At 39.2% G+C, this 25,956-nt stretch overlaps 3 protein-coding genes and 4 pseudogenes across 3 annotated transcripts; 2 read left to right on the top strand and 5 right to left on the bottom strand.

Annotated features, from left to right (window-relative positions):
- Positions 1-5,512, bottom strand: part of LOC149117101 (uncharacterized) — a 7,940-nt pseudogene extending 2,428 nt beyond the window's left edge.
- Positions 1,619-2,634, bottom strand: LOC149117102 (uncharacterized; annotated as a pseudogene).
- On the top strand, positions 2,442-11,188 carry LOC149117100 (uncharacterized). Its single transcript, XM_089282777.1, has 2 exons — positions 2,442-6,949; positions 8,978-11,188. Exon 1 carries the CDS (start codon positions 3,233-3,235, stop codon positions 3,950-3,952), a length of 720 nt encoding a protein of 239 aa, XP_089138903.1. The 5' UTR covers positions 2,442-3,232; the 3' UTR covers positions 3,953-6,949; positions 8,978-11,188.
- Positions 11,189-14,618: 3,430 nt separating this feature from the next.
- LOC149117099 (uncharacterized) lies at positions 14,619-15,930 on the bottom strand. The gene is made up of 3 exons (XM_089282776.1): positions 15,433-15,930; positions 14,925-15,036; positions 14,619-14,671 (listed from the first exon to the last, which is right to left on the bottom strand). Exons 1-2 carry the CDS (start codon positions 15,794-15,796, stop codon positions 14,927-14,929), a joined length of 474 nt encoding a protein of 157 aa, XP_089138902.1. The 5' UTR covers positions 15,797-15,930; the 3' UTR covers positions 14,619-14,671; positions 14,925-14,926.
- Positions 15,931-16,534: 604 nt separating this feature from the next.
- LOC149117098 (uncharacterized) lies at positions 16,535-19,391 on the bottom strand. Its single transcript, XM_089282774.1, has 2 exons — positions 18,901-19,391; positions 16,535-18,670 (listed from the first exon to the last, which is right to left on the bottom strand). The coding sequence occupies exons 1-2, from the start codon at positions 19,286-19,288 to the stop codon at positions 17,097-17,099; spliced, it is 1,962 nt and encodes a 653-aa protein (XP_089138900.1). The 5' UTR covers positions 19,289-19,391; the 3' UTR covers positions 16,535-17,096.
- Positions 19,392-20,080: 689 nt separating this feature from the next.
- On the top strand, positions 20,081-22,202 carry LOC149117097 (uncharacterized; annotated as a pseudogene).
- Positions 22,203-22,517: 315 nt separating this feature from the next.
- Positions 22,518-25,500, bottom strand: LOC110043792 (uncharacterized; annotated as a pseudogene).
- Between the last annotated feature and the right edge of the window lie 456 nt (positions 25,501-25,956).

The raw sequence follows: 25,956 nt of genomic DNA, 5'->3' as shown, positions 1-25,956 counted from the left end.
TATCGATTTACTGCTTCAAGTTTCCAGCTGATTGCGAAAAGGCAAAGGAACCATGAAAACTTTGCACAGTCACTTATACATCCCAAGCCCTTTTCATCAAAACACTCTGTACATGGAATTAAATACGAGCCCATTGCTCTACAGGAGTATCAGAAGTTCATGTTTAATAGAAAAACACCTGTTTCTGTCCTCAGAAGTGGCCTTGTGGTGTCGAAAAGCTACCCGGTCCTTGGTGCCATACCAGATGCCAAAGTTGTCGATTTCGGATGTTCAGTGTGCTTTGGTTTAGCTGAAGTGAAATGTCTACACACCAAATTTCATGTGACACTGCTGGATGCCTGTTCGGATCCAGGTTTTTTCATGGAGAAAATAAGTGACAGTCAGTGCAGACTGAAGAGAGACCATGCCTACTATACGCAGGTGCAACGACAAATGGGCATCACTGGTGCCCAGTGGTGTGACTTCATTGTGTACACCAGTAAAGGGCTGTATGTAGAAAGAATTACATTTGATACTGTCTTTTGGCAGGACCTGAGAAGTAAACTTGCTCAGTATTATTTTGAACATTTTTTGAGTTTTGCAGCAGCAGATTTTCACAATTCAACATGCCATTAAGGATGAGTGTTAAGTGAATTTTTTATGTCCTCCTTGCCATGATGGTCTTGTTCTACATAAACTTTTTGGGGGACTTTTAGGAGAGTTTTAATGTTGATCATTCTTTCAGCAAAAGTACAGAAGGAAGGCAGAAAAAGTTTCACTGAATTTATAACACATCTGTTTATTTGTTTTGTTCATGAGCTTGTTTACAAGAGTGCTTGTTTGTTTCCATTAGAAAATACAGTTAGGGATGTGAAAGTGGGTTCTATTTGTACATATATTTTTGATAATTTAAAACATTCTTACAGTATTTCACAATAATTATTTACAAAAATTCTTGTTTGTTTCCATTAAAAAATAATACAGTGAGAGATGTAGTAGTGGGTTATGTACATGACTGTATTATTGATATTCAAAACATTCTTATTTCACAATAATACAAAATATGTAATTTGCACATATGCTTGTTTGTTTAAAAAAGAAAACTACACTGAGATATGTAGAATCTGGTTCCACATGTACATGTATAATAATTGTCATTCAAAACATTTGTTTGACTTTATTGTGAACCCAAATTCAGTAAATATCTATGATCACTCTTACATTTATTTGTTGATCTTTCATTAAGTAAGCAATCAGGATCAAATAAGATTGAAAACAATGTTATGTAAACAGTAATTAATGGAGCAGATTGGACACACTGATGCTTTTCTGTTAGTGGAATTGAATGTGCTACTGGCTTAATTGTTTGGGTTTAAAAGCCTTTTTGAGCAAATTACCTTTGACTGAATAATCTGAAAGTAAACACTTAAAAAGCCGTAAAGTTTATAGAAGTTTTTAAAACAATTGAATTCATACAGAAATGATATTTGGTTGGCAATTACATAAAATAGCACAAACTGCCCACATTTGATTTACTACTGTAAACTGGTGTAGAGGCACAACACCATCCCAAATGTGAAAATTTTTTATTTTATTAATATCCGTTCGACATGTATGCGTAGACTTGCAATTTCCTGTGTTAAACAACATCTTCAGCGGGCATTTGACTTGAACTTCCAAGGAAGGGCGGAATGTTCATAGAAACACCCAAAGGCAACAAGTCTTGTATTGTGAAGCCCTTATCAGCCATAATACTGTCATTTTCTTCAAGAGGCAAATCCAATAGTCCACTTCTCACAACAATTTCTCTATCTGAAATACTTCCGGTATAAAGCTGACTGATGAAGGTGATTGCACCTCCTGGAGAGATGCCAATTAAGCCTTTGAGGGTGGTGTGGTGCTTGTAGTTACTAAACAGTTCACTATTCAAGTGCAAACTGCTTGGCATTTGGTACCTGATTTCCGTGCAGTCGATTATAACTCGTGTTGTGCTGTATTTCTTTTAAAATCTTCAGGCATTGTCTTGTCAATGACATTCCTTGAGGGCCAGATGTTAATTTGCCCTAGTTTAAGAAACATGAAATTGATCCAAGTTATGAAAATTCGACTTACTGTAGATGTAGAGACATGGAAAAGGTGACCAAGATGATCTTCATGAAAGCCTTGTCTGAGTCTGCACATTACAAGAAAATACCCATCGAGTGGCCTAAGTGTTCTGTTCCTGCCTCTCTTGCTCTCAGTAACTCCCATTTCACGAGTATCTGATGAGGGAGTTTGCTTTGATGAAAGCCAGTAGGTAATATTTTCGCCTGAACATCCAGGGTTTAAGTATCTGAACACCACAATAAACGTGTCCCAGTTAAGGCAACCAGTGTAGAAATTAATGGCAGAGTCATTTTCTTTAAAACGATCAACAGAAAATAGCTTACTTTGGAGCTGTTCATTTAGTCATTGAAGGGCTTCAACTTGTGCTTGTAACTCAACAATCTGCTGCTCCAGCTCATGTATTTGTTGTTCTTGACTTTCAGCTAGGTCGTGGTCCTTTTGCGGTGTTTTCCTTGGTGGCGTTTTAGGCACATGCTCATGTGTCAAGTCACCTTCATCTCCCTGCGTTTCTTTGCTAGTGTCGCTGGTGGAATCGTCAGAAACGTCCATGATATTTTCTTCATATCTGCCTTGGCTCTCTGCGTCAGTCTGATTCTTTCCCTCAGTCTTCTGTTTCTCCTACAACTCTTGTTGACAAAACAAAGTGGGCTATCAACTTGTCATCCAGGACACTTAACGGAGATGAGGTGTCCTTACTGAAGAAAGGTCTAAACTTTACCGTGACTCCTACGAGCGTCCCAGCCACCGAGATCATCGCCAAGATTGAGTCAGCAGTCAGGCCACTAGATGCGGAGCGAGCAGACACAGTCAGGAGATCCGTCAACACCATCCTTCAACAGGCACAACCACCCACGCCCAACATCACGAAGGAACAGCAGGAGGCTCTTAAAAGCTTAAAAGAGGACAACTCCATCATGGTCCTTCCGGCCGACAAAGGACACGCCAGCATAATCCTGGACGCTGACACATACCACGCAAAAATGTCAGTGCTAATTGATTCCGGACCGTACCAGCTGCTCAACAAAGATCCGACAGACCGCTTGATGCGGAAGCTATCAGAAGCTGCTAACCCTGAAATGGAGTGGACACATATCAGAGGCGGTTTATAATAAGATCAGACCCCGACACAAACAACCACCTAGGATCTATGGTCTGCCGGAAGATCCACAAGGCCGACACACCGCTTAGGCCAATTGTGTCGTGTGTCAACACCTTTGCATACGACCTGTCTGCTTTCTTGGCTAACATATTATCTCCTCTTGCAGGTAACTCGAACTTCACAGTGAAGAACTCAACTGACTTCGCATCCACCATCGCCAGTGAAGAGATCCAGGACCACGAGATCATGGTGTCTTTCGACGTAGAGTCACTGTTTACCAACGTACCGATCAAGGGCGCCGTACAAGCTGCGCTACAAAAAATGGAGAACGACGTGGGCCTGGCTGACTGCACGACACTTACACCAGTTCAAATCGCGGACCTCTTGAATTTCGTATTAAGGTCTACATACTTCCAGTACAATGGATCAATTTACGAACAACGAGACGGCACAGCCATGGGGAGCCCTGTATCCGCGGTTATTGCTAATCTCTACATGGAGATATTTGAAGAACAAGCAATAGAGTCCGCACCTTGCAAGCCTAAGATCTGGAAACGCTACGTAGATGATACTTTCACCATCCTGGATCGGGATAGAGTTGACATCTTCCTGCAACACCTGAACAGTCAACAACCATCAATCCGTTTCACCATGGAGATCGAGAACAACAAGAAGATCGCCTTTCTTGACACGTCAGTTTACAGAGAACCTGATGGCCCCCTTCCACCAATGTCTACAGGAAACCAACACATACTGATCAGTACCTAGCGTATGATTCACACCACCCTCAGTCAGTAAAGCGCGGCATTGTGAACTGTCTACGACCGGGCTAAGCGTCTCGTCACCAAACCATCAGTAATCGCTGGAGAGAAGAAACATCTGTCATCTGTACTTGTTTCTAACGGAGATCCCTTCTCTTTTGTACAGAAGATCACAAAGGCACGAACAAGCCCAAGAAGAGAGCCTGTCGCGGAATTTAAATCCACCACCGTTTTACCTTATGTCCAAGGAGTTTCGGAGTCTCTCCGCTGCTGCCTAGAACAACAAGGCATTCGCACCGTCTTTAAGTTCGACACAACACTTTGGTCACACTTAGTGCAACCAAAGGACACCGTCAACCTGGTTAAACAAGATGGTGTTGTCTACAGGATTCCCTGTGAGTGCGGCAAAGTCTACATCAGGGAAACAGGGAGATCTATGCAGGAGAGGATCAAAGAACACGCCAGGGATATACGACTTGTCTGTACCCAGACCTCTGCCGTTTCTGAACACACCCACGAGACCGGCCACTATCCTATCTGGAATGAGGTCAAGTTTATTGATTGAGATCCTCACTGGTACACACGTAGGGTCAAGGAAGCTATTCACATAAGACTGCACCCTAACAACATCAACAGGGATAGTGGAATTGAAATTCCTGAAGCATGGATACCCACGATCAAGAAACACAACAACAGGAGAACGGTACAACAGCAGACCACTGAGGGAACAGCTACTCGCCGGAACAATGGAACAATAGGAGGATCGAAATGCGCCAATCACAGCCGACCTTTGTGATATAAATGATACCGTGCAATCAGTCGACCTTATCGCCTGAAGAAGACTAGCAGTAAGCAGTCAAAACGTCGCGATCTACATCTCAAGTGACCACATCGTGAGACAAACGATAATACACTTTATTATTGCATCTACCACGATGAATAACAACAACCTTTTCCTTGACGAAGACATCTTCCCGGCCAAGGATTTCTTGAGTTCATACTCCCTAAAATGCCTGGAACAGACTTTTGTCTAGGGTTTAATTGTGAAGTTTTTCCCTTCTTCCCGTCAAATGGCATGGATCCATTTCTTCCGGAGCATTTTCTCAGTGGGAAACACAAAATAAGAGACTTTGCTCCCGTCATCTTCGCGATAACCTTTCTTTGTACAGTTAGGTACGCAGCGATGCGTTGGCATTTTCCACTTCTCACACATGAATTTACAATAGAAAAGTAAGTTTGAGTTGTACAAAGAACAGAGAGTCAAGCCAGTTTTTTATACGTGTTCCAAAGATGTGGAAAACATTACCATAATTTATTGCTTGAATGACGCCATGTTTTTGTACGAGGCCTTTCTAGCCTCGCTTTGATGGTATAGTTACCAATCCATCTGAGCGGTCCGCCATTTATGAAAGTCGTGTATGTTGGGCATTATAGTGAGAGTGTTGTCAACACATCTGCGGTAATAATCAGGCAGCTTGCTGTCTAGCTCTAGGTTCTCTTCCAACGATGACATAAACACGTTAGCTAGCAAAGGCCTGAGGGGGGACCCCATGGCCACTCCATCGGTTGGTTTGTACAGGGCACCATTGAACTGGAAGAACTGACCCTTGGTGGACACGTTCAACAGATCAATAAGGTCTTCTTTGGAGATGTTCAGGTTGTATGTAGAGATAAACCAGTTGTCCCTGAAGGCTTTCTGGGCCAGGATGGCAATTGTTTTGTCTAACGGCACATTGGTAAATAAAGATGACACATCATACGATACCAAGATATAACCTTTGTTGATTTTCAGTTCTCACACTTCATTGACGAAATCGAAGACGTCAGTAATGGTATGTTGATTCAAAGACAGTGGTTTGAGCTTGTTATCAAGACAGGGGGGTACTTCCAGAAAAGTTGAGTGGGGGTGTGCGGCCCCCTTCCCAAACCCTTACCCTCTTTGTGACCCAAAACTATGTTTTTGCTACCCTATTTATGACCTGACTAAAAATTCGATAGCCTATTTATGACCGTTGGGGCTGACACAGTTGCCCTAAACATACGTTATGAAGGGCTTTTGTTGAAGGTCCTGTTGATAATGATGAAAAAGTAGCTTCTGCTAAGAAACATACACAATTCAAGACTAGAGTGCTGAAACCATACCCAATTTATAACCAAAATGGCCAAAATCGATACCCTATTTATGACCCAAACGGCTGAAAAACCCTACCCTTTGGGGCCCCACATACAGATACCTACATAGCCCATATAAAGGAGTAACCCCCTCCCGGGTAATTGGTCATGTTACAACTTGTGTGACATTTTGATGAAGCTGGTGCAGCTTTCGTTGTATAAACGGCCTGATAAACGGATCCTGAAGTTTACTTTATGCACTGTGCAAGATACTAAAAGACAAGCATCAAGCATAAAACAGAAGTAAAGCCCATCATTCATCGCAAAACATAGTTCCATTCAAGCGTGTCGTGTTCATTCAGGTTCATTTCCCAGCGATGCAACCGGCGAGTGTTCGTTGTTGTTGTTGTTCAAATTCGAACATATAGCCCTCAAGCTCCCAGTAGTCTTGGCAGTAGTACAGGATTCAGTTGCCATTAAACGGTAAATGAAAACTTACGATTTTCTTCTTCTCCTAGTGCTACCTCTGCGGCAGAATTTATTGAAGGGTCAGGACGATGGCTACGGTTAATTTCTGCAGACCGGCGCCATTATTTACTTTTGGAGTCTCGCAAGTCTTGAGAATTGATCAACTTTAACGCAACCTTCACCTCAAAACTGGATCTAGAGTGTACACAAGTATTAAAGGAAGCTTTTTGCCACTACTCAGAAGGTCAACAAATGAACCTGAACAGAAGAAGATGTATTTTCACCGAGTGCTAGGGTTATACAAATGAGCTTTGACATGAGTGATGGCTATGTAAACACACTGACTGTTGCAGATTTTAATCTGTTCTCGCATGCAATCCAAGGAGATACCCACCGGTTTGAACTTATAGAACGGTTTATTAAGGTATGAAATTTACTGTGATGTGCTTTTTAGTCTTCATTTAGACCCAACTTTTAAGATTTTCCCCGTCAAATTTGGCTAAATTTTAGTAGGTGATCATAGGCCTTGAAGTAGGGTGTCTTCCAGCCTCGCTGGTAAGCTTAGAATTTTTCGAGAAGTTTCCATATTTTGTCAGTCAAAGTAATGAATGTACCTTAAAATTCGCATGAAAACGAAATTCCGTGAGCTGCATTTTTGGCCATGTAGCATGCTTCACAAAATGGCTGAATTTTACCTTTCTGATTATGGTCGGCAACCTCAGTTTGGCCAAAATTCAATTTTGGCTTGTAGCAAAGCAAAAATAAGGAATTGGAAAATAATAAATTGCTTTTTTTAAATATATGTGTCAAACCCTTTCCACTGACAAAAAAATGAAGGAAAATTATTTTTGGTCCCGAAGTCGAGTGGAGTGGTTTTAGCGGGACTGCCACTTCAATGTCTCACAGTACCATATGGTGAAAAAGTAAATGTGTGAGCTTTGCCTGTTATATCAATAACTGAGATGGTTGTTACAAACAACTTTGACCTTATCACCATGCTGAATAGAAAACCTGGATGGTGTGATTCAAGCATTTTTGCCCAAGGATAACTTAACAGTGTACCAATGCAAAGATACAAAATAGAAAAAAAAAACAGTGGCGTTTCTAAATAGTTTCTGGAGTTAGCATGAAAGCTCTCCCCTAGTGTCATTACCGTCACCATGTATAAGCCCACAAGAAATGGATATGGTAGGGCTGATATGGACAAAATATTAGTACTGGCAAAAAAGTAAACAGGAGCAGAATGAAGCTCGCAGTCTAATACAAAATTGTGGGGTTGTACCAATATTGAACAAAATGCCATGAAAAACAAAAAGGCATGTTGTAATTAGATTGGCTGGAAAATGCTGATGTTATATGCCAAAATTTGAGAATTTGACTTCTGGCAGCATTTGTAACAAAAGGATATAAAGTGGATCAAGCAAAGATAAAAATCATCTCTAAATAAACATTAGGGAATAGAAGTATCTCTCGCACAGAATTCAACATCGTATTGTACTTAACAGTTAGCCTTAAGCAAATTATGTACAGTACATTCCAGTAAAATAGCAAAATAAGTGTAATAGTAACAGATGTCAAGGCTAAAATAGAAATAAAGAGTTTCACTACGAGATGTTTTTAAAGTCGTACAAAAATCTTCAAACCTTCCTTCAAACACAGCTATTTGTATCACATAAGAAAGAATTCATGTAAACCGTGCCATTTAGGTGACTGGAATTGTTTTCTATTTTCCTTGATTAATATTTGCTTAACAAGCTGGTCTGCAGAAATGGCTAAACTACTACTGGCACTATAATTTTTTGGTCTATGTCTGCTTGCCTACAAGTTGGATCAGATCGTCTATAAATAAGCTGCCTTCAGGGTAAATTGGAACTTCTTAATCAAGATCACATTGGTTCTACCTGCGTAGGGATAAATGGACAATACCATTTTGTGGGAGAGGTTTATAAATACAATCATTGATATAACAAAATGGCATGAAAAAGGGGTTGCCAAAATGTAAACAAAGGCAGGCACAGTACCCTTGAATTTAACTGGGACTTCCACTGAAAAATGTGCCTCTACAAAACAGTATACATCCTCTATATCCCATGAATCTAGTGGCTTTCCTTGAGGACTACACATGACTTGTTTCTGCCATAGTTAATTGAGGGAAATGGTTAGGAAACTTGGCAAAGTTCTTTGTTGTATGTTTGTGTTTGCTATTTTGGGGGTTGACCCTGCACTAAACCTGGCAAAATACAAAAGGTGGTTACGTGTGCTCATACAACTAACCAATAGAAGCATTGCGATTATGTAATTCATGCATAGTCAATTAGCAGAAAACAAAAGGTGTGCAGGGTCAAGGGCCTTCCAACATAAATCTTAGCCTGTTTGTTTACTTTTTGATGTTTACCAGCCTTCCTAACCATTTCCCTCTATTAACTATGGTGCTACTCTCTTATTTTTCAAGGTATGGGACTTGGCGTGCAGATGTACGGATGTACGGACAGTCACATGACCAAATAGAGTAAGCTTACATCCACTTGTATTGAATGTCCCGTTCATCCAAACTGCTATCGACAGGTTTGGCTTTGATGCTTTCATGTGTATGGAGCATGCACAAAAAAAACAACTCAACACCAGACTTCTGTGATGTTAAAAAAAACACTGGCAACACCGGCGGACGAATGTCCCAAAGCAGTCAGGAAGAGGACTTACAGTGATGCATTTGAAATGGTGTTTGGGATTGGCACGATATTTTTTCCTGCTGTTTTTCGAAAAAGTGTTACCAGCATGTCCACTGTCTCCGTGAAAGGTATGCTGGAAAAGCAACATCAAGAAAAGTTGAAATCAAGCATTGGAAGTGTGTTAAGCTCAAATTCTTGCAAGAAAAACATGCATGAAAGCAACATGCAAACTGATTCTATGAGTGCCACTGATAATAGCATTCGCTTGTATTCTTCACCATCCATGGTATCTTACAAACTCACAACGTAATCGGCTCCCAGTTGGCTTGATAGCTCAGTTCGTAGAGCACTGCACTGGTATCGCAGAGGTCATGGGTTTGAATCCCATTCAGGCCTTAATTTCACAACTGCTTAAGTTGTGTGTATAACTGCGATGATCAATCATGTCTTCCTATCTTTCTCCGCAGTTCTAATATATGATATTTCTTATATTCACTTGTGTTACATTATTTACTGATACTTCAGAATGAAAACTCGGGTTCATTCATAATCTATTGAGCACCATCATTTTCATGATTTTTCAGTTGCATTTGGTTGTCTTGGTTAATTTCCTTACAGACGCCAATCGAGATAATAAAATTAAATTGAGATCTAGTTTTTAAAAGTGTTCTTCCTAGAAATAGTGATTTTAGGCTCCAGAAGTAGAAAGGTAAAAAGAAATGTGTCCATACCGCAAATAACGTGATGGTGACTCCTTGAATATGTTTGAACATGAGAGCAGTTAGGTGGGTCCAGAATACAGGAAAAGCCAACCCAAGAGGTTGGGATTGTGCAAACTTTTTCTTGCTAACAACAACTTCTTCCTGTAAATTAGCTGTAATCTCTGAGTTTGAATCAATGGAAATGAAGATTGTAACTTTTATATTACTCACATTAATTTATTTTGGTTAACCACCAATGAATGTTTAGTTTAGATCTAAGTAGAAAATCTTTTAGTCGCTATGTGTAGCCTTGAAGGAAACTATCCTAAATAGCTTTGCGCACAATCGCAATAGTACCACATGCGAACTGCATATGTTATATTGTTAGCCTAAAATTAAGGAATTGACAGTTTGACAGTGATCTGATGAATCATCTGGTTGTCCTTTAAAAAGAAACGTGAAATGAATTGTTTGTTGTAGTAGTTGGTAGCAGTTGTGGTTATCGCTTATGGTGAGAAGTTGATGAACTAGATAACAAAAGCTGAGAAATGAAGAAGTCAAGTAATAAACTTGAAGAGTGTGTTGGAGTAACAGCTAATTTTGCCAGAAGTTGCTTCAATACTACTCGAGAATAATCTTCAAGCATGCTTGCCTTCACAATACCAAGTTCATTCCAATAGACTGTGATGATTTCCTGTAATAGTACCATTGCCACATTGATAATCACTAATTTTGACCAACATTAACAAGCCTTTCAATTTTTCCTTTTTCTATTTTGTTGTAATAGATACTAAACTAAAGCTTTGAGTGATTACTTTCAAAGGTTAACGCTTGAATTTTTTAAAACAAAATTTTCTCAATGTAATTTTTTTTCTTTCTAACAAATCTTAAATTAACTCGCTGAATACAACCTTATTAGAGGAGTCACGTCACAATATTTTGAGTCAAGTTTTGGGAAATTTAAATTGCCAATAAACTATGGGAAACCACAACATAATAATTGAACGTGGAAGAAAAACCTCAAATAAGTCATACAAAACTTAAACGGAAAAGGATGGTTAGGGATGAATCACAAATGATGAATGTAAAAAAATGGTGAATTTGAAGTGAAGTGAAGAGTGAAGAGTGGGGAAGGGTAGAGTTAAGTGGGGCTGTGGCTACCCTTTTTAGCCAGTAGTTACTTTTGTTTACAGATGCCGCTTAGATCAAGCCTAGGGAATGCAGCTGAAAAATTATACCTATAATGTTTGTACCTTAGCATTTTCCTAAGGTGTATTAAAGGCATTTGACAGTTATTGTGTAGCACTTAATACTATTATTTTGTCTAGATGACTTTGACTTAAACAGACTTGAAATTCGGCATAGTTTTTTTTCTTGGCTTCACCTTTGCAGAGAAACTACGTTTTCATTTTGTTTGGGCTCTAGGCTGAATGAAACAACGGCATAAGAAACTTCTTATTCTTAGTTATCTGATAACAAGAGAAGAGGGTTAACCTAGGGTTACATATAGGTTTTAAGTTAGATCTGTTCGGTACCTTTTTAATTTGTGGTTGCACAAAAGGGAGTGAATCACTTGAAACTGTTATTTTCCTGTTAAAAAATCTCAAAACATTGAGGATGGACCTCATGGAAGAAAATTGTACTACCCTTATAAAATAAGGTACCAGGATCCCGCCAAAATTCCCAGCACTCGCTGAGTGGGATCCTGCTGAGGTGGCCCGTTTTTCTGGCGGGATCCTTCCCAGGAAAAATTCCCGCTGCGTATCAGCAAGAATCCCGTGAAGAAATCTGTACGCGCCAGGATCCTGCCAAGAAAAAATATCCTCTGGCATCCTGACGAGAATCCTACTGGGAAGCATAATCTTGGTAGTATTCCTGGGTAGAACTAAATTCTAACCGAGAAAAAATTCTTGCATAGAAATTCCTGCCAAGAAGTTGCACGTTCTCATGGCCGAAACGCAAATCTGGACAAGAGTGCATTAAACCTGATCTTGAGATTTGACCCTGGAAGCAAGTGCTGCTCTAAAACTATTGAAAGCCATGTCTAGTTAAAGTTTTTTAAAATATTTATTACGACTCAATCTTACAGTTCGTCATGTTGAAAATGAGCCGTGAAGACAAGCTTTTATCTATAAACATGCTGATCCTGTCTAGACAAACTGGAGCTTTTAATGGGAACGACTAGCCAAGTGCCCTTAAAGTTTTAAACGTGCTTTACAGTTTAAAGAAGAAAGATAAGATCTTTGTTGACTTTCGTCTGTGTAGCTTCTTTGTTGAAATTTCTGCATGATTTTGATTAGAAGTCCATAGATAGGATTACCTCTGTTCCCAGGATTCCAGTGACCATCACGAAGAAATGATCTTCAATGGCAAACTCTGAAAATTGCCTGTAATATAAACGTTCACTTTCCCTTGAAAATTTTCTTTGTGACAGCATTCGGCAAATCTCTCTGGTGAAGATCTTCCTGCAGGCCACACAAATAGCAAACTTGCTTGGGGAAATTCCTACCAAGGTTGTTAACCTGGGAATACAATTGGCGGACTAAATTCGTGTGAGACATAGTACACACCATCCCGCGAGTAGGAGAGAGAACCTTTGAGAAACTTTGAGGGCTTTTTCAAGTCCTGCTAAGAAATCCACACCAGGAAAAAAGCTGAAAGTTCTTTGTTTGCCTGGTTTGTCTTCTTCAAACCTTCAGCAAGGACCTTTCTGCGGGGAATAGCTGTTTTGTTGAAGTTGTTGCATGCCAGCTGCGTGAGCGTCAAACCATGGACGTAATCATGCGAGGAATTTCACAAAGACTTCTTCAAGGAAGCGGTTGTGTTCTCGTGTACCAGTTACAAAAATTGCGTGACCAATATCCCAGCTGGCCTGACAATCTCAAATGGCCTAAGTGACCCAACTGGCCCATGGCCAGAATGAACATAATAAAAATTCCCAGCGGATCTCTGGTGTAGTAGCCACAGCTGACGTCATGAGTCGACTTCACATGACATAACCTTTAGCCATGGTAATTGTGTAGTTCGCGGTATTTCTCTAGTTCTTGTGGTTCTTATGGTTCTTGTGATTCCTCGTGATTCCTCGTGGTTCTCCTGGTTACAAGTAATATTTTTCATTTCTGGTTCAAGTTAGAGTTCAAGCAGAAGTCAAAAGTGAGAGGGGCAGAGGGTGCAGGCTCATGTATACCAGCAGTATTCCTCTTTAGTTTTAGATCAAGTGAGTGTCGTTCAGGTTGATAAATTCGTTGTTTTATCCCAAAAAATGAAGTGTTTTACTAAAGTTGTGTCTTTTAGTGGTTTTCAAGATCTGGGGCTGCTCCTACGCCTACAACGTGCCAATTTCGGAAGCAAGTTACAGATTTATACAGCTTGTTTTTAGCATTCATTTCATCTGAATTGCATGCAAATTTGATATGGTTGCGACATGGTGTGGTTATCAGGGGTGATCAAAGAAGGCCACCATCCAGTAATCCTGAAGATTATGTGGTACATGATGTCATACTTTGGGATCCATTAAGTGTTTCTTCGAATTTGACCTAATGTTGTCCCAATTGCCTTGAATGTTCTGGAATGAATCAGTCACTTCGAGCTACAAGATGGAAGGACGGAAGAACAAAATGTGATGAACCATGTGGATTACAGTTCAACAGACAATGTCTTACTGGTTAGTAGAGTATATGTTGGTGACTGGAGACACCAAATAGTTGCCCATGATCTTTCTGTTTTGTCACAAGTGAAAGGTATATTACAACATCTGATCTTTAAAAACGAACTTGATCAGGTTCTCATTTATGAATGGTCTAGATGCCATTTTTGAGGGATTTTCTTGTACTTCATTTCAACTTCATACAAAATGACAAAATTTCATGTACTGAAATACAACAATTTTGTATATCTATTGTTTATCGTGTTTTTTACTTTACAGAACTACCATGATACTTTAAAACACGGTATTTGGATTTACAAAATTGTAGTAGATTATTTAGTATGGGTCACCAATACAAACACCACTACGAGTTTACTTTTGAATTGATTGTCAGAAACTTGGATCGATCTAAGGTATGGATGTTATACTACAGATCCAAGGTATGGATGTTATACTACAGATCTAAGGTATGGATGTTATACCTCAAAGGTATGAAAGTTATACTTCATATCTGATGAATGAATGTTACTCTGCAGGACAGTTTTAAGGTTTTTGTAATCAGAAGCTCATTCACATGGATAAAATTTTCTAACTGTATTTACATATATACAACGTTTATGAAACTGAAATTACAGGACGTTTTTTAAACGTTAAAGGAGGTCCTGAGGTGGAAGTAAACGGTACGTTTCTGTACAGTGTCACTCTTCATTATCTAGAATACTATATCTGGCTTTACGTTCTTCAGTATCTTCTCTCCTTATTCTTCTGCTATTAGAAAACTGGACTCCTATCATCACTATTTGACTTTTATCAATATTTTCTGTCCGTGGTTTTCTGTTGGCACCACTTCCAACGTAGGAATCCCGAAATGTTCCGTTGTAAGAGCCATCGAGCCAGTGAATGGTAACCATAGGTTGTCCTATTTTTTCCACCTGTCCAATTAACGGTTGGTTCCTCCACTCCTCAATGTTCACTGCCACGTAATGGCCAACCAAAAGTTGGTCCATGTCGACAGGGGCCAGGAATGGAACTGCAGTGTCTTCTTCAATGTTTTGGGTGGTACAGTCTGCAGCATTGTCCAGTGCCTGGTTTCATTGTCTTCTAGGATTTTGGTATGGTCCAATGTAGATCTGAGATAAAAAACAAACATAAACACAGATCATAACTTTCAATTTGACACTCACCAGAAAAGAACCACACTGTGCTTTCTTCAAGAAAGCAAAGGGTAATAAATAAATGTGGATTATACATTGCATTCCTGTTTTAAAATTTCATCTAAACTAGAATCACCACTCATTGAACACTGAGATACCTTCTCAATAGTCATTTAAAATGATTAGCAAGGGTGATTTGCCATAACAACGTTTCTGTGTATTGGCTTACCTCTAGGTGATCGAGTCGCTGTTCTCAACTTCATCTTTTTGTGCTTCTCTTTCACACAGCTCCACTCTGGCAGTTGACAATAGTGATTCCAAAGGCCATCCACCTACGAAAGCTTTGGAAAAAGTAAACAGAAAAATTGAAATACAGTCGAACCTTCTGTAAGCGACCACCCAAAATGTCAATTCTAGGTGGTTGCTTACGAGAGCTTATACCATGCACATTGGGTCGATATTTTGCCACATTAGCATATGGTAAATGTAGGGAAATACTGGCCCCATGCACCAATGCCGATGCAATGTTTTATTCACAAGAAAAGTCAATTTTGTGAAAAAAAAAATACGGATTTTCCCACTGAGAAATTTCCGTCTCTTTCACTAGCCAGGGGTATGATAATGTTGCAACACCTGATTATCCAAGTGTCTCCTAAATTATCTGTTAAGTGGTCGTTTACGAGAGGTTCTGTTTTTATCTTTGCTATTTCCATCTTTATGGTATACATCTTGGTTACCTGTTGTGTTCTGACTGTTGATTTCCTCTTGAGTTTTCTTAATCCAATCTTCCCACTCCTCAGTACACTCATCTGGCATCCAATTAGAATAAGTATCCCTCAGGTGTCTGCTAAACAGAGGAACTTTCATTTCCTCAAATGACGATGCGACCATTCCCGATTGACCAGTTGGAAGATCTTCAAAGATGGAGAATCTTGATTGATCAACCGAGATCCGCTCTGTCGATGTGGATCTCTTCTTGTACGAAAATCGCACTCCTTCCCCTTCAACTTTGAAGTTAAATTGGTATGACTTTAGGTGCCCGTGAAGGTCAGGAATGAACCCATCTATCCAGTCTCGTACATTGTAAAGATGGTCAAGCATTTCTGTGTCAACGGGGTCTTTTCTATTAACTTGCTTGACTTTCTAAAGCAGTTGTGATAGCGTGAGGACTTTGAACTTGTTTAGGATTCTTGCAGTGCAGGAGAACAATTGGTCAATATCCTCATGAGTGTGTCCCACCATTAAAAATCCAATTTTAATCTGGAAACAAACAAACACACAAATAAGCAAATGAAAATCAACAGAAATGTCCTTTTTTAAGGAACGTATGTGAATAAGCCGAAAGGAAAGGTCTTATTGCAATAAAGACATTTTTTTATCACAGCTATTAAATGGAGCAACGTTAGCACATGCCAGCAAAGTCACAATAAATTTTACAGACCATCCTAATGCAATTTTTTTTTTGGAGGGGGGGAGGTGGTCAATTTCCTTTTAATTGGATGGCTTTTATCCTGTAGGTTGCCATTAAATAGCAATAAATTGCAGTAGTAATGGAAAAGCCAATGAAAGTTTAAGAAGTAATTAGCAGGTATTTCTACTGCTTACATTTTAAAGAGCTTCATTTTCACAAGTAGGAAACAAAAGCAAAGGACCCACTTATTCTTGTTCTCTCTGCAACAGTTGTCCATTTGCAGGTAGATTACATCCTGTGTAGTCTTGTGTTTAGCGATTACCTTGAGCAGCACAGTAAGTGTTAAGGCAGGGGTATACCTGAAAAAATGCAACTTTTTTGAACTCTTATACCAGTCAGGATATAATTCCAAACCACAGACAACTATATATCATTGGAAAGCTATTTAATCAAAGATTATAAAATTTGCTGTTTTAGTGACACCCCTTGCATGTATCACGTGACACGGGCTGGTCAAACTGCCGCCTGCTGTGCATGACTGATGTGTAGTTGAGCAAAGATATCTCATTCTGGGCTACAGAAAACTGTGTGTTTTTCATATTATCTTACAGAATACATACTGTTAGTGGTAATAAGCGATGGGATTTGCTCAGTTGTAAATTTGCACAAAAAAGCAATAGTATCAAGTTACAAGATCAAAATTAGGTAAAATTTGAATTTTTGATGCTCAACAATTTCTTTACTTTAACTCCTACCACAAAATCCATCGCTTATTACCATCAACACACTAAGAAGTATTTACCTTGAAAATTTCAGCTCAATATCTCAAATCCATCTTGAGATATCTTTGCTCAAAGGCAGAATATCGACATTTTAAGAAATAGTGCTTTAAAGTCAATAAACACAAATAAAAGACAGTATCAATCAAACTGTGTTCCCAATAAGTGTCAAACAGTACATGTTCTCATTATTTGAGTCTGGGGAAGTAAATTAAAAGCCACTGGCCTCATAAGTGATGCCCTCCATCTCACGGAGGGCTTCTTCCCGCCTTGTGCGAACAAGTGATAGGCCCTGGCGACGCTTCTTCTCTTTTGTTGTTGCCTGGCTATCAGCCTTACAAAGTCTCTTCTTGTCCTTGATGTGTATTAAGCTGCTTGTATAGGACCCATGTGGAATAGAAAGTCTTTCCATAATTTTCTTTCTGCTTTCTGCTCCTTTATGGAAGTGACATACTGCAGATGCAGCTGCACAGCGCACCACTTTGGCTCCACGGTGCTTATGTTTTGGGCACCTGACCCAAACCATTGAGTTAATGCACTCATTGGGGTTTTGGGTTGTTCCCCTTACACATCTCTCAAGAAGCTTGGAGTCACTGAGAGTAAGAAATGTTGGTTTCAACAGTTCCAAAAACACCACTGGCAAACAGTCATCTCCTTTGTATGTTTTTGTGCCTGTTGCCTGGTCCTGTTGCCACTTGCACCATGAGTTCTCTCCCACTGGACAGAATCTATGTTGCTTTGTAGGATTGTCTGATTTGACACTGTGATGTAGTATGGCAACAATGTTCTTTTTCATTGCATACACAGCAACATCTACTTCCCTTTCTGAGGGATTTGCTTTTGAGAGAGTGTTTTGATGGATAGCCAAGCCATAATACTTTTGAAGTTGTTTTATCTTGCCTTCAGTCAGCCGGCCATGACCACCAATGGGCTTTCCATCCTCAAGTTTTCCTTTTGTTCGAGATTTTAGGTTCAGGAGGTGTTTTCCCATCCTCTTTTGGACATGGCCTACACAGTCAAGCTTTACAACTTTGCAATCACTGCTGTACAAATTCTCAACAGCATTGAACGCTTTACTGTCCCCATCTGATACCATCCATTTGTACCGAATGTTATGCAGCTCTATGGATCTCTTCCACAGAATTTCAGCTCCCTCAGCTTCCATTGCTGGTGAACTCCCTTTAAAATTTATATCGCATTCCCCGGATGCCAAATGTTCTCTTCTCCACTCTTCAAATCGCTCATTGTCGTCTTCACACTGACTTTTCTTCGATGCACACTTTTGACATGCTTTTGACAAAACATGGTAATCTAGTACCTCACCTGTGTCCACTGAAACCACAAAAACCACACCTGTCAATGAGGTGAAGCCCCTTTTGGCCCACGTGCCATCAAAACTTACTGCCGCATCTATAACATTTCCAGTATCAGACTCTCCATTCTCCTCCGTGATAAGCTTTCGAAGCTTCTGGCCTGCACTCAAGAGTTCTTCTTTGGTCACACTTTCTAAGACATCTAAAATAGTCTCCACCTGCTTGTAATAGGCCCTCTTAGACAGACATGGCATGTTCATAATACTGCAGAATGATGCAAATCCTTCGTAACCACAACCAGTCTCAATTGAGTGGTAGACAGCCCTTCTGTTTACGTCAAATGACTTTCCTCTTTTGGAGATGTTGACTGAGGTGTGTAATGTGGTGTCTTCATCACAACCATCACAGCATATGGAAAGATCAGACATCAGCCCTGCACGCCTACCAGTGTTCTCTTCAATAGTCAGATTCCCTAAAACCAATTATAGTGTATTTGAAAAACAGATACATTCTTCAAAAATGTAAAAGCAACCAAAAATTTTATTGTCATATACCCCCTATACCCACTGCCCCCACAATACTAATGCACAATAATTTTTAAAATATATAAAATTTGCTTACATACATTTATATTTATAATTTCAATTTCAAACACATTTGGTTAAATAAACTGTCCTACAAGTTTCACGTTGCTTTACTCACCTTCCTCGCATCTGTGCACATTGGAAAGGACTGAAGATAAGTTCTTCAAATGGACCAGTCTGTAACCATCCTCTGCCTCCACTAATTTAGTTTTCTTAGTTTCTGTTTCGCTTTCTGAGCTTTCAGAACTGTCATCTTTGGAGTTGTACAGCTTCATCTTCTTTCTAGATGCACTCTCTGGTTGATCAAGCTCCGTGTCTGAGCCTTCCATGTCACTTGTTTCCAATAACTCCTCGTGACTGTCGTGGGGCATCTCCGGTTTTGAGCGAGCAATTTCATCCTCTTCCAACACTGGTTTTTCCAGCAATTTTGCGTACCAAGGAACCCCACTAAACCCTTTTCCTTTCCGTGTTTTTCTGAAACGACTTCTATGCCTTTTCCCAGCCATATTCAACCAAAAATATTCCTATATGTCTATACTCCGACCTCCAATGCTCCCACAGCTAAAATTCTATACCATAATGCAATTGGCAATACCCCACTTCATGTAAGAGGTAACAGAATGCCCTATTTGACAGTGGTTCGATTTTCGCGCTTTCTTGGGGATTCAAGAGGTAGTAAACAAGAGAAAAACAAAAGTTATCATTCCCGTTGCCATGGCAACGCGATTTTTATAGATCACCTCGTCCAATAAAGTGCCTCGCTGACGTTAAATTATTAAAAATAGTCAAAAAATTCATTTGTCAATGGAAAGGTAAATAGTAAAAGATGTGTATTCCAATGAAAATTTTTTTTCCATTTTTCCACCAAATTTCAGGTAGACCCCCGCCTTAAGTTGGTGTCTTGGGGCCATTGCTGTCCTTCAGCTACATAAGTTTCAGTTCCTTTCCCATGTACAATCACTCCTACGATATGAGTCCTCAGCTGATGTAGAGATCCCAGCACTTTTGGTACCACGGAAATGAGGAATACTAGTTTTATTATGGTCCATTCCTACAAAGAGAAAAACACCTTATTTGTACGTAATGTATGTGTGTCTCTAAGCTAAGCCTGAAAGCGTTAAAGTTATCATGATTATTTCCACTTCATCATCTGGTTTTGTAACAGAACATCATATTGATCTTAGTTTTTTGAATGACAATTATCACTTGATGCTTGTTGGAATAATAATCATGTCAAACTAACATATATCTTACTGGTAATACTTACACAATAATTGACATATACTTTGTGGGATTATTCCTGGCTTTGTTACCATGTTTGTAGTACTTCTCTCTCTTGCATCTTAACATGTGAACATTGAATGCCAATAATAAAAATAGTAATTATTATTATTATTATTATTCATTATTATTATTAGGGAACTTAAGCATAGACAATGAATTGGACGACGACGTTCCATATCCAAGAAAGACTGGGGAGACGTTTTCTTTTTCGGTGGGAAAACTGAAAGTCAAGCAGCCGTGTTCTTTTGCTAGACGACGACATTTTTACTCACGATAAATCAGGATACGTTTTGTCGCTTTATGGCATTCAAAGATGTTTGCAATTTGCTTCTTATCAGCCATGACGATGGTTTGATTGATGATGAAGAACTTATTGTTCTTTATGACCTTTATTCTTTGAGAGACCCGGATTTTCCATACGATTGTTACACAGCCTTTGACCTGGATGAGCTCGATGAATCAGAAAGTGCGTCAGACTTCCGTTTTCGTAAACGAGATGTACGAGCTTTATCAAACGTTCTACAGATTCCAGACACCATAACCTGCAACCAACGGTCTGTTTGTGATGGCATTGAAGCCCTTTGCATGCTACTCAAGCGCATGTCTTATCCTTGTAGATATGGAGATATGATTTACAGGTTTGCTAAACCAGTGCCAGTTGTCAGTATGATTACCAACCAAATGCTTAACTACATTTATGATACCCATGGACACAAGCTACTAAACTGGAATCATGATATTCTTAGTCATGCGAACCTCCAAACCTATGTTGATGCAAAAACAGCCAAGGGGACTCCGTTGGAAAACTGCTTTGGGTTTATTGATGGCACGGTCAGACCCATTGCGCGCCCTGGAGAACACCAAGGGATTCTTTACAATGGGCATAAGCGGGTCCACACCCTTAAATTTCAAAGCATTGCACTGCCTAACCGTATGATAGGAAATTTATATGGCCCAGTTGGTAAGTTATTTAAAATTAGCTTATATTACTGAAGACAATTTTGACTGCTTAGGATGCTTGTTACTTCTGTTTATTTTATATGCAACTCCCAGGGTGGAGGCTTCACTTGCTTTGAAACTTCATTTTCCCCTCATGTAGGGCATATCCTCTTTATTGTAAAAGTAATTTGACCAAGAATAATGTTAGAAAATAAAAGTTCCCTTGAATGCAAATATTTTGCAAGTCCCCCATGCATAGACGTCCACCCCCTCTGCCTGCAACAGTTAACAAAATCACCCTCAAATCCTGACTCTAGTCCGTACCCCCTCCCTCCTTGACTAAAATATACCTCGATGTTTTATCTATTCATCTATTTCACACGACAGCTGATATAATCATAATCTGTCTCGTTTTAGAAGGGAGAAAACATGATGCTGGCATGGCTCGCTGACTCAAGATTACTTCATGACTTAGAGCAGTTTGCCTTTAATCCAGCTGGCCAGCCACTCTGTGTCTATGGCGACCCAGCTTATCTGCTCAGAATACACCTTCAAGGACCCTTCGAGTATGGTGTGCTCACTCCTCAAATGGAAGAATACAATCGTAGAATGAGTGCCATTAGGAGCTCAGTAGAGTGGCTATTTGGAGATGTAGTAAACTCCTTTAAATTCAATGACTTCAAAAAAAATTTGAAACTTTTTCTAAACAGTGTTGGGAAAATGTATGTAGTTTCCGTGATACTTCGAAATGCACTGACATGTTTGTATGGAAACCTGACAAACTTTTTTTGATCTCATACCACCAAGACTTGAGGATTATTTTGCTTAGGAAATGGTGTGAACAGGTTACTAGCAACTGTGGCTGATACTATAAGATATGAAGCCAATGTTAACTGTTTTGGAATAAATTGGGTTCTTTTACAAAAGAAATACCTATTTTCATTTCTTTTGCTGGATTCTTATTTATCTACTTGCATTGTAGTTGTCCAAAGTTGACAATAGGTAATGGATCACATGCATCAAAACAGGTCTTTTTGAATGGTTCCAATTCATTAGCTAATTAAGCCAGTTTTGTTCAAAACACATGACTTAATTGTACATGTATGAAGTTCAGAAAGATGCTTATGAACTGAGTACTAGATATAAAAAGGAAATGAAGAATTGTGAAATTTTCAATAAAGGAAAAACATTACTGAATGCAGTGCAGAGTCAAAAGCAATGTATTTAATGGCACCTCTCAGAATTTGGCCTCTCCTCCAGTTTTAAATGAGAAAAGTCACTGATTTAAGGCACAAACAGCCAATACAAATGTAAAAAACAACTTTATTATCAAAACTTTCAAATACATACAACACTGCAAGCACTTCCGTGCAATAACCTTAATCTATAACAAAATGCAACCTTTGGACCCAAAATGGGATGCATGGGTAAACTAAATTGTCCTTAACCAACAACTGTTTCCTTGTTTAGTTCATTTAACACAATTCATATCTAACTGCCAGCAAAGCCCACCTTTCCTGATAGTAAAATGTAAAACTATAAAAAGAGACCCCTGCTAGTAGGGGTTCAACTCAGTGCAATGTAACTCAATGTTTACAAAATGGCTCATGACAAAATGTTACTCACAGCCTTGAACTAAGTTTAAAGAGTTCATTCTTTCTTGTTGTTTTCCATGAATGCCATCAGAAGCTTGCTTTGCTGCTGCTGTTGTGCCACTAACAATGCTTGCAAATTCTGCTGGCTCTGTTGTTGCTGCTGCTTGTGAGCCATCATTGCTGAAAACATAGTCTGCTGTTGTTTGGAAGCTTGATGTTGCTTTTCAGCTTGCACCTGTATTTCTCTCATCTTGACTTCTAATTCCTGTTTCCTGTACTCGCTTTTGTTGTCCGATCTCTCTCTCAAGTAATCAATAGCATCAAGAGTGCTTCGTTTGACCTTTGGTTTCTTTTGTTTGTTCTCCTGATCATCAATTTAGGGCTTAGCCATTCTCTCCATTGGTCGCTTCCTCACTTCCTCTGCTGTGGCTTTTTCCTTGTCTGCCTTACTCTTCTTTTCAAGGTCTTTTGAGTCTAATTCCTTCTTGGCGTCATTTTCTTGCTCCAAAATTTCCTCCAACAGGTTATCGAGCTCCATCTGCTCCACTTCAACACGCAAAGCCCTCTCTTCCATTCTCAATTTTTATGCATATTTTGTCGATAGCAGTGAAAACGATCATGTATGGATCTGGTGGTGACTCTAAAGCTCGGCTGATGGATGCCGTTGAGCTGCTGGGCAAGGGATTCCCATGACTGCCCTCTTTCAGGGGTCCTCACCTTGAATTTGTAGGGTTCACTCAGAAGCACTTCCCTGCACATGATTACATCGTGGTCTGTCATCCACTGAAAGTACTTGCCTCTACACACAAGATAAAGGAATAGCAAGTCACAAGAAAGTTCCAACTTAGCGTAAAAATGCAATTACGGCGCTCAATGCGATAGGAAGAGTGTACTAAGATCTGCAATTGTTTTCTCAGTTTCCTCCTGAGGCATATATCTCAACGGAACGGACTGGATGACCTGGAGAGGCCGAAATATGACTGTCGATCTTTCTAAAACATCTGGATTCAAACTAGTGCTAGCCTGCAAATACAGCCACCCCTCATTCGTACCCGCTGTATTTACAGGCTAAACTAGTGCATTTCCTGATCATTGCGAACATTCTGTACCAATATATGACTGAATATATGAAAAATGTGTCAAGACTTTACACGAATTATAAAAATTTTATAATTAAAAGAGCAATGAAAACCTGTTGTAGAGAAATGTACCCTTGATAAAGATCCATTGAATATCAGTAAAGTATCCTATTTTGAAGTACTCACTTTTGTTTTTTTAAATGTTTATCGTGTTTTTGACGCGTGTTCTGTCGCTCCTTTTTATCTGCAGATTTTTGCAGCTCTTCTTTGAACTTAAACACTTTGTACACTTTGTAAACCTGTTTTCCTGTGAAAAGTAAAATAACTAATAAACACGTTATTTAAAACTGCCTTTCCAGTAATGCGGTCATGGTCATTGCATGCACCAAATAAAAACATAAGAAATGGAATGCAAGTTGTAAACTGAACAAAAAACTGAGAACATCAACTTCAGATAATTCCGCTCAGGACTGTAGTTACCTTTCCAGTTATTGTTTACTCTTTGTTAACCTGAGAACTATAGTTACCTTTCTGATTTTAACATTTTTTGGCCATACTCGCCTAAAATGAGAGAAAGAGCATGGTTTTATGTCCCTTGACTTCAGAGTTTCACACATTTCATTGTAAATGTCTTCTTTCTTAAGGCAAGTTGGCAGATGTACCTAAATGAGACGTAGCAAATGAGGGTTTAAATTTTGTCTGATCTAGTAGTATAGTGAATGAATGAATGTTTTATATATAGTTTTACTAGGAATTTATGCGTTTCTCAGAAACGGGTAGAAAAAAAATTGGTCTCAATTTTGGCTTTGTGTGCAAGTTTAAAATGGGTGGAAGTATACAATAATCATATTTACCATACGCACGCATCAGCAAAAGTTCGCAGTGTGTCTACACTCTACCAAAGTGAAAATAATACTTACGCCCCTAATTTGTACATATCTCATTGCTGTCTGGCATCATGTCTCCCAGGGTGTGCATATAATTAGACAGAAAGGCTCTAGCTTCTTGGACATGAATTTGTGTATTAAGGCCCATACCCTTATTACCATGCTCAATGAAAACAGACCTCCGTATCCTCAAAATAGCAAAGTATCTGTAGGCGTTAATTTTTGGAAAACAAAGAACAAAACGTTAATAATCATCAAAACAAAACTTTTCGACGGATCAATACAATACTGAGGATGCTTAATTTATCTTTCATCTTAATATATTGGAACATAATTTTGTACAGCAATCAAGTCACAATTAAACCAAGTGGTGAACATGTCATGATCAGTAAACCTGCATTCCAAATATGGAATGGTTGCTATGGGAAAAACAGTTCCCACTGTTTGCCATGTCTGTTTGGCTTGTCTGGATGTTTGTTGTTTCTGTTTGTTTGCTTCTCATGTAGAAGGCAACTCCTGGTTCAGATGGGATAATGTAATCAACAAGAAAAATGCTGTATACGATTCTGTTTTCAGAGGATGGAGTCTGAAAATGTACTTTCTGGTACCTTGTACGAGCGAGAGCTAGACAATTTCTCCACGCCTTTTCACAGAGGCTGCTGTCTTTTCCAATGATATAAATAACTGTCTTCCCTTCCTTGTGGGTGTTCAAATAATCTAGAACCCATTGTCTCTGATCCACAGAACACTTTGAAGTGAACATCGCTCTGGCTGATCGGACCTGCTCCCCTGGAAGTTTACTAAAACAACGTTTAGTGCAACAGTCGATTTTCGCCAGAATGATATCTTCCACAGCTGGCACATGAGAGGGGACTGTTGACATAAAATTGTGTGAACTTCCCTGAGACTCGGAGATTACAATAGTAATATACATGGGTATTAAGTACGTGTATGTAACCAAGACAAAGTCAACCTATCAAACTGTAAAATGAAAAAAAAACAACAACAACGACAACTATATCCGGTGGAAAAAAAAAATGACACGAAGCTTTATTTTGTTTTACTTTGTAGCAGTGCTGCTTGCCAGGTTAGACTCACATTTCTTGGTTGATTGGTTTTGATTGTTTTCTGCTAACTTCGTCTGTGCAGCCTGGTTATTGAAGTCAGAGAGTTAGAATAATATTCAACGGGCTGAGATACTTTGAACTAAAGACAATCTGATTTATTCAGTTCAACTGATATTTACACTCACACAGATACGTACATTTTCTTACTTGAACTATCATTCAGTTTAGCATAGAAATGAATATCATGCCAGGATGGCTAACGATGATATACATCATTTTGTTACATTTGTAGGATACTGTAGTAATGCACTTGTACGGTAAAA

Source organism: Orbicella faveolata, unplaced genomic scaffold (assembly GCF_042242905.1).
Source record: "Orbicella faveolata isolate gen_17 unplaced genomic scaffold, um_ofav_v1 contig_12, whole genome shotgun sequence".
NCBI classification, from domain to species: Eukaryota; Metazoa; Cnidaria; class Anthozoa; order Scleractinia; family Merulinidae; genus Orbicella; species Orbicella faveolata.
This window is presented reverse-complemented; position numbering and strand designations above follow the sequence as displayed.

Excerpts from the sequence above, each read along its gene's own strand:
- LOC149117100 (XM_089282777.1), top strand. The coding sequence starts at position 3,233 with ATGGTCTGCCGGAAGATCCACAAGGCCGACACACCGCTTAGGCCAATT.
- LOC149117099 (XM_089282776.1), bottom strand. The coding sequence starts at position 15,796 with ATGCTTGACCATCTTTACAATGTACGAGACTGGATAGATGGGTTCATT. Across the intron at positions 15,037-15,432 it reads CAACAGTCAGAACACAACAG|CTTTCGTAGGTGGATGGCCT; the intron begins GTAACCAAGATG and ends CTTTTTCCAAAG.
- LOC149117098 (XM_089282774.1), bottom strand. The coding sequence starts at position 19,288 with ATGGCTGGGAAAAGGCATAGAAGTCGTTTCAGAAAAACACGGAAAGGA. Across the intron at positions 18,671-18,900 it reads TGTGCACAGATGCGAGGAAG|GGAATCTGACTATTGAAGAG; the intron begins GTGAGTAAAGCA and ends AATTGGTTTTAG.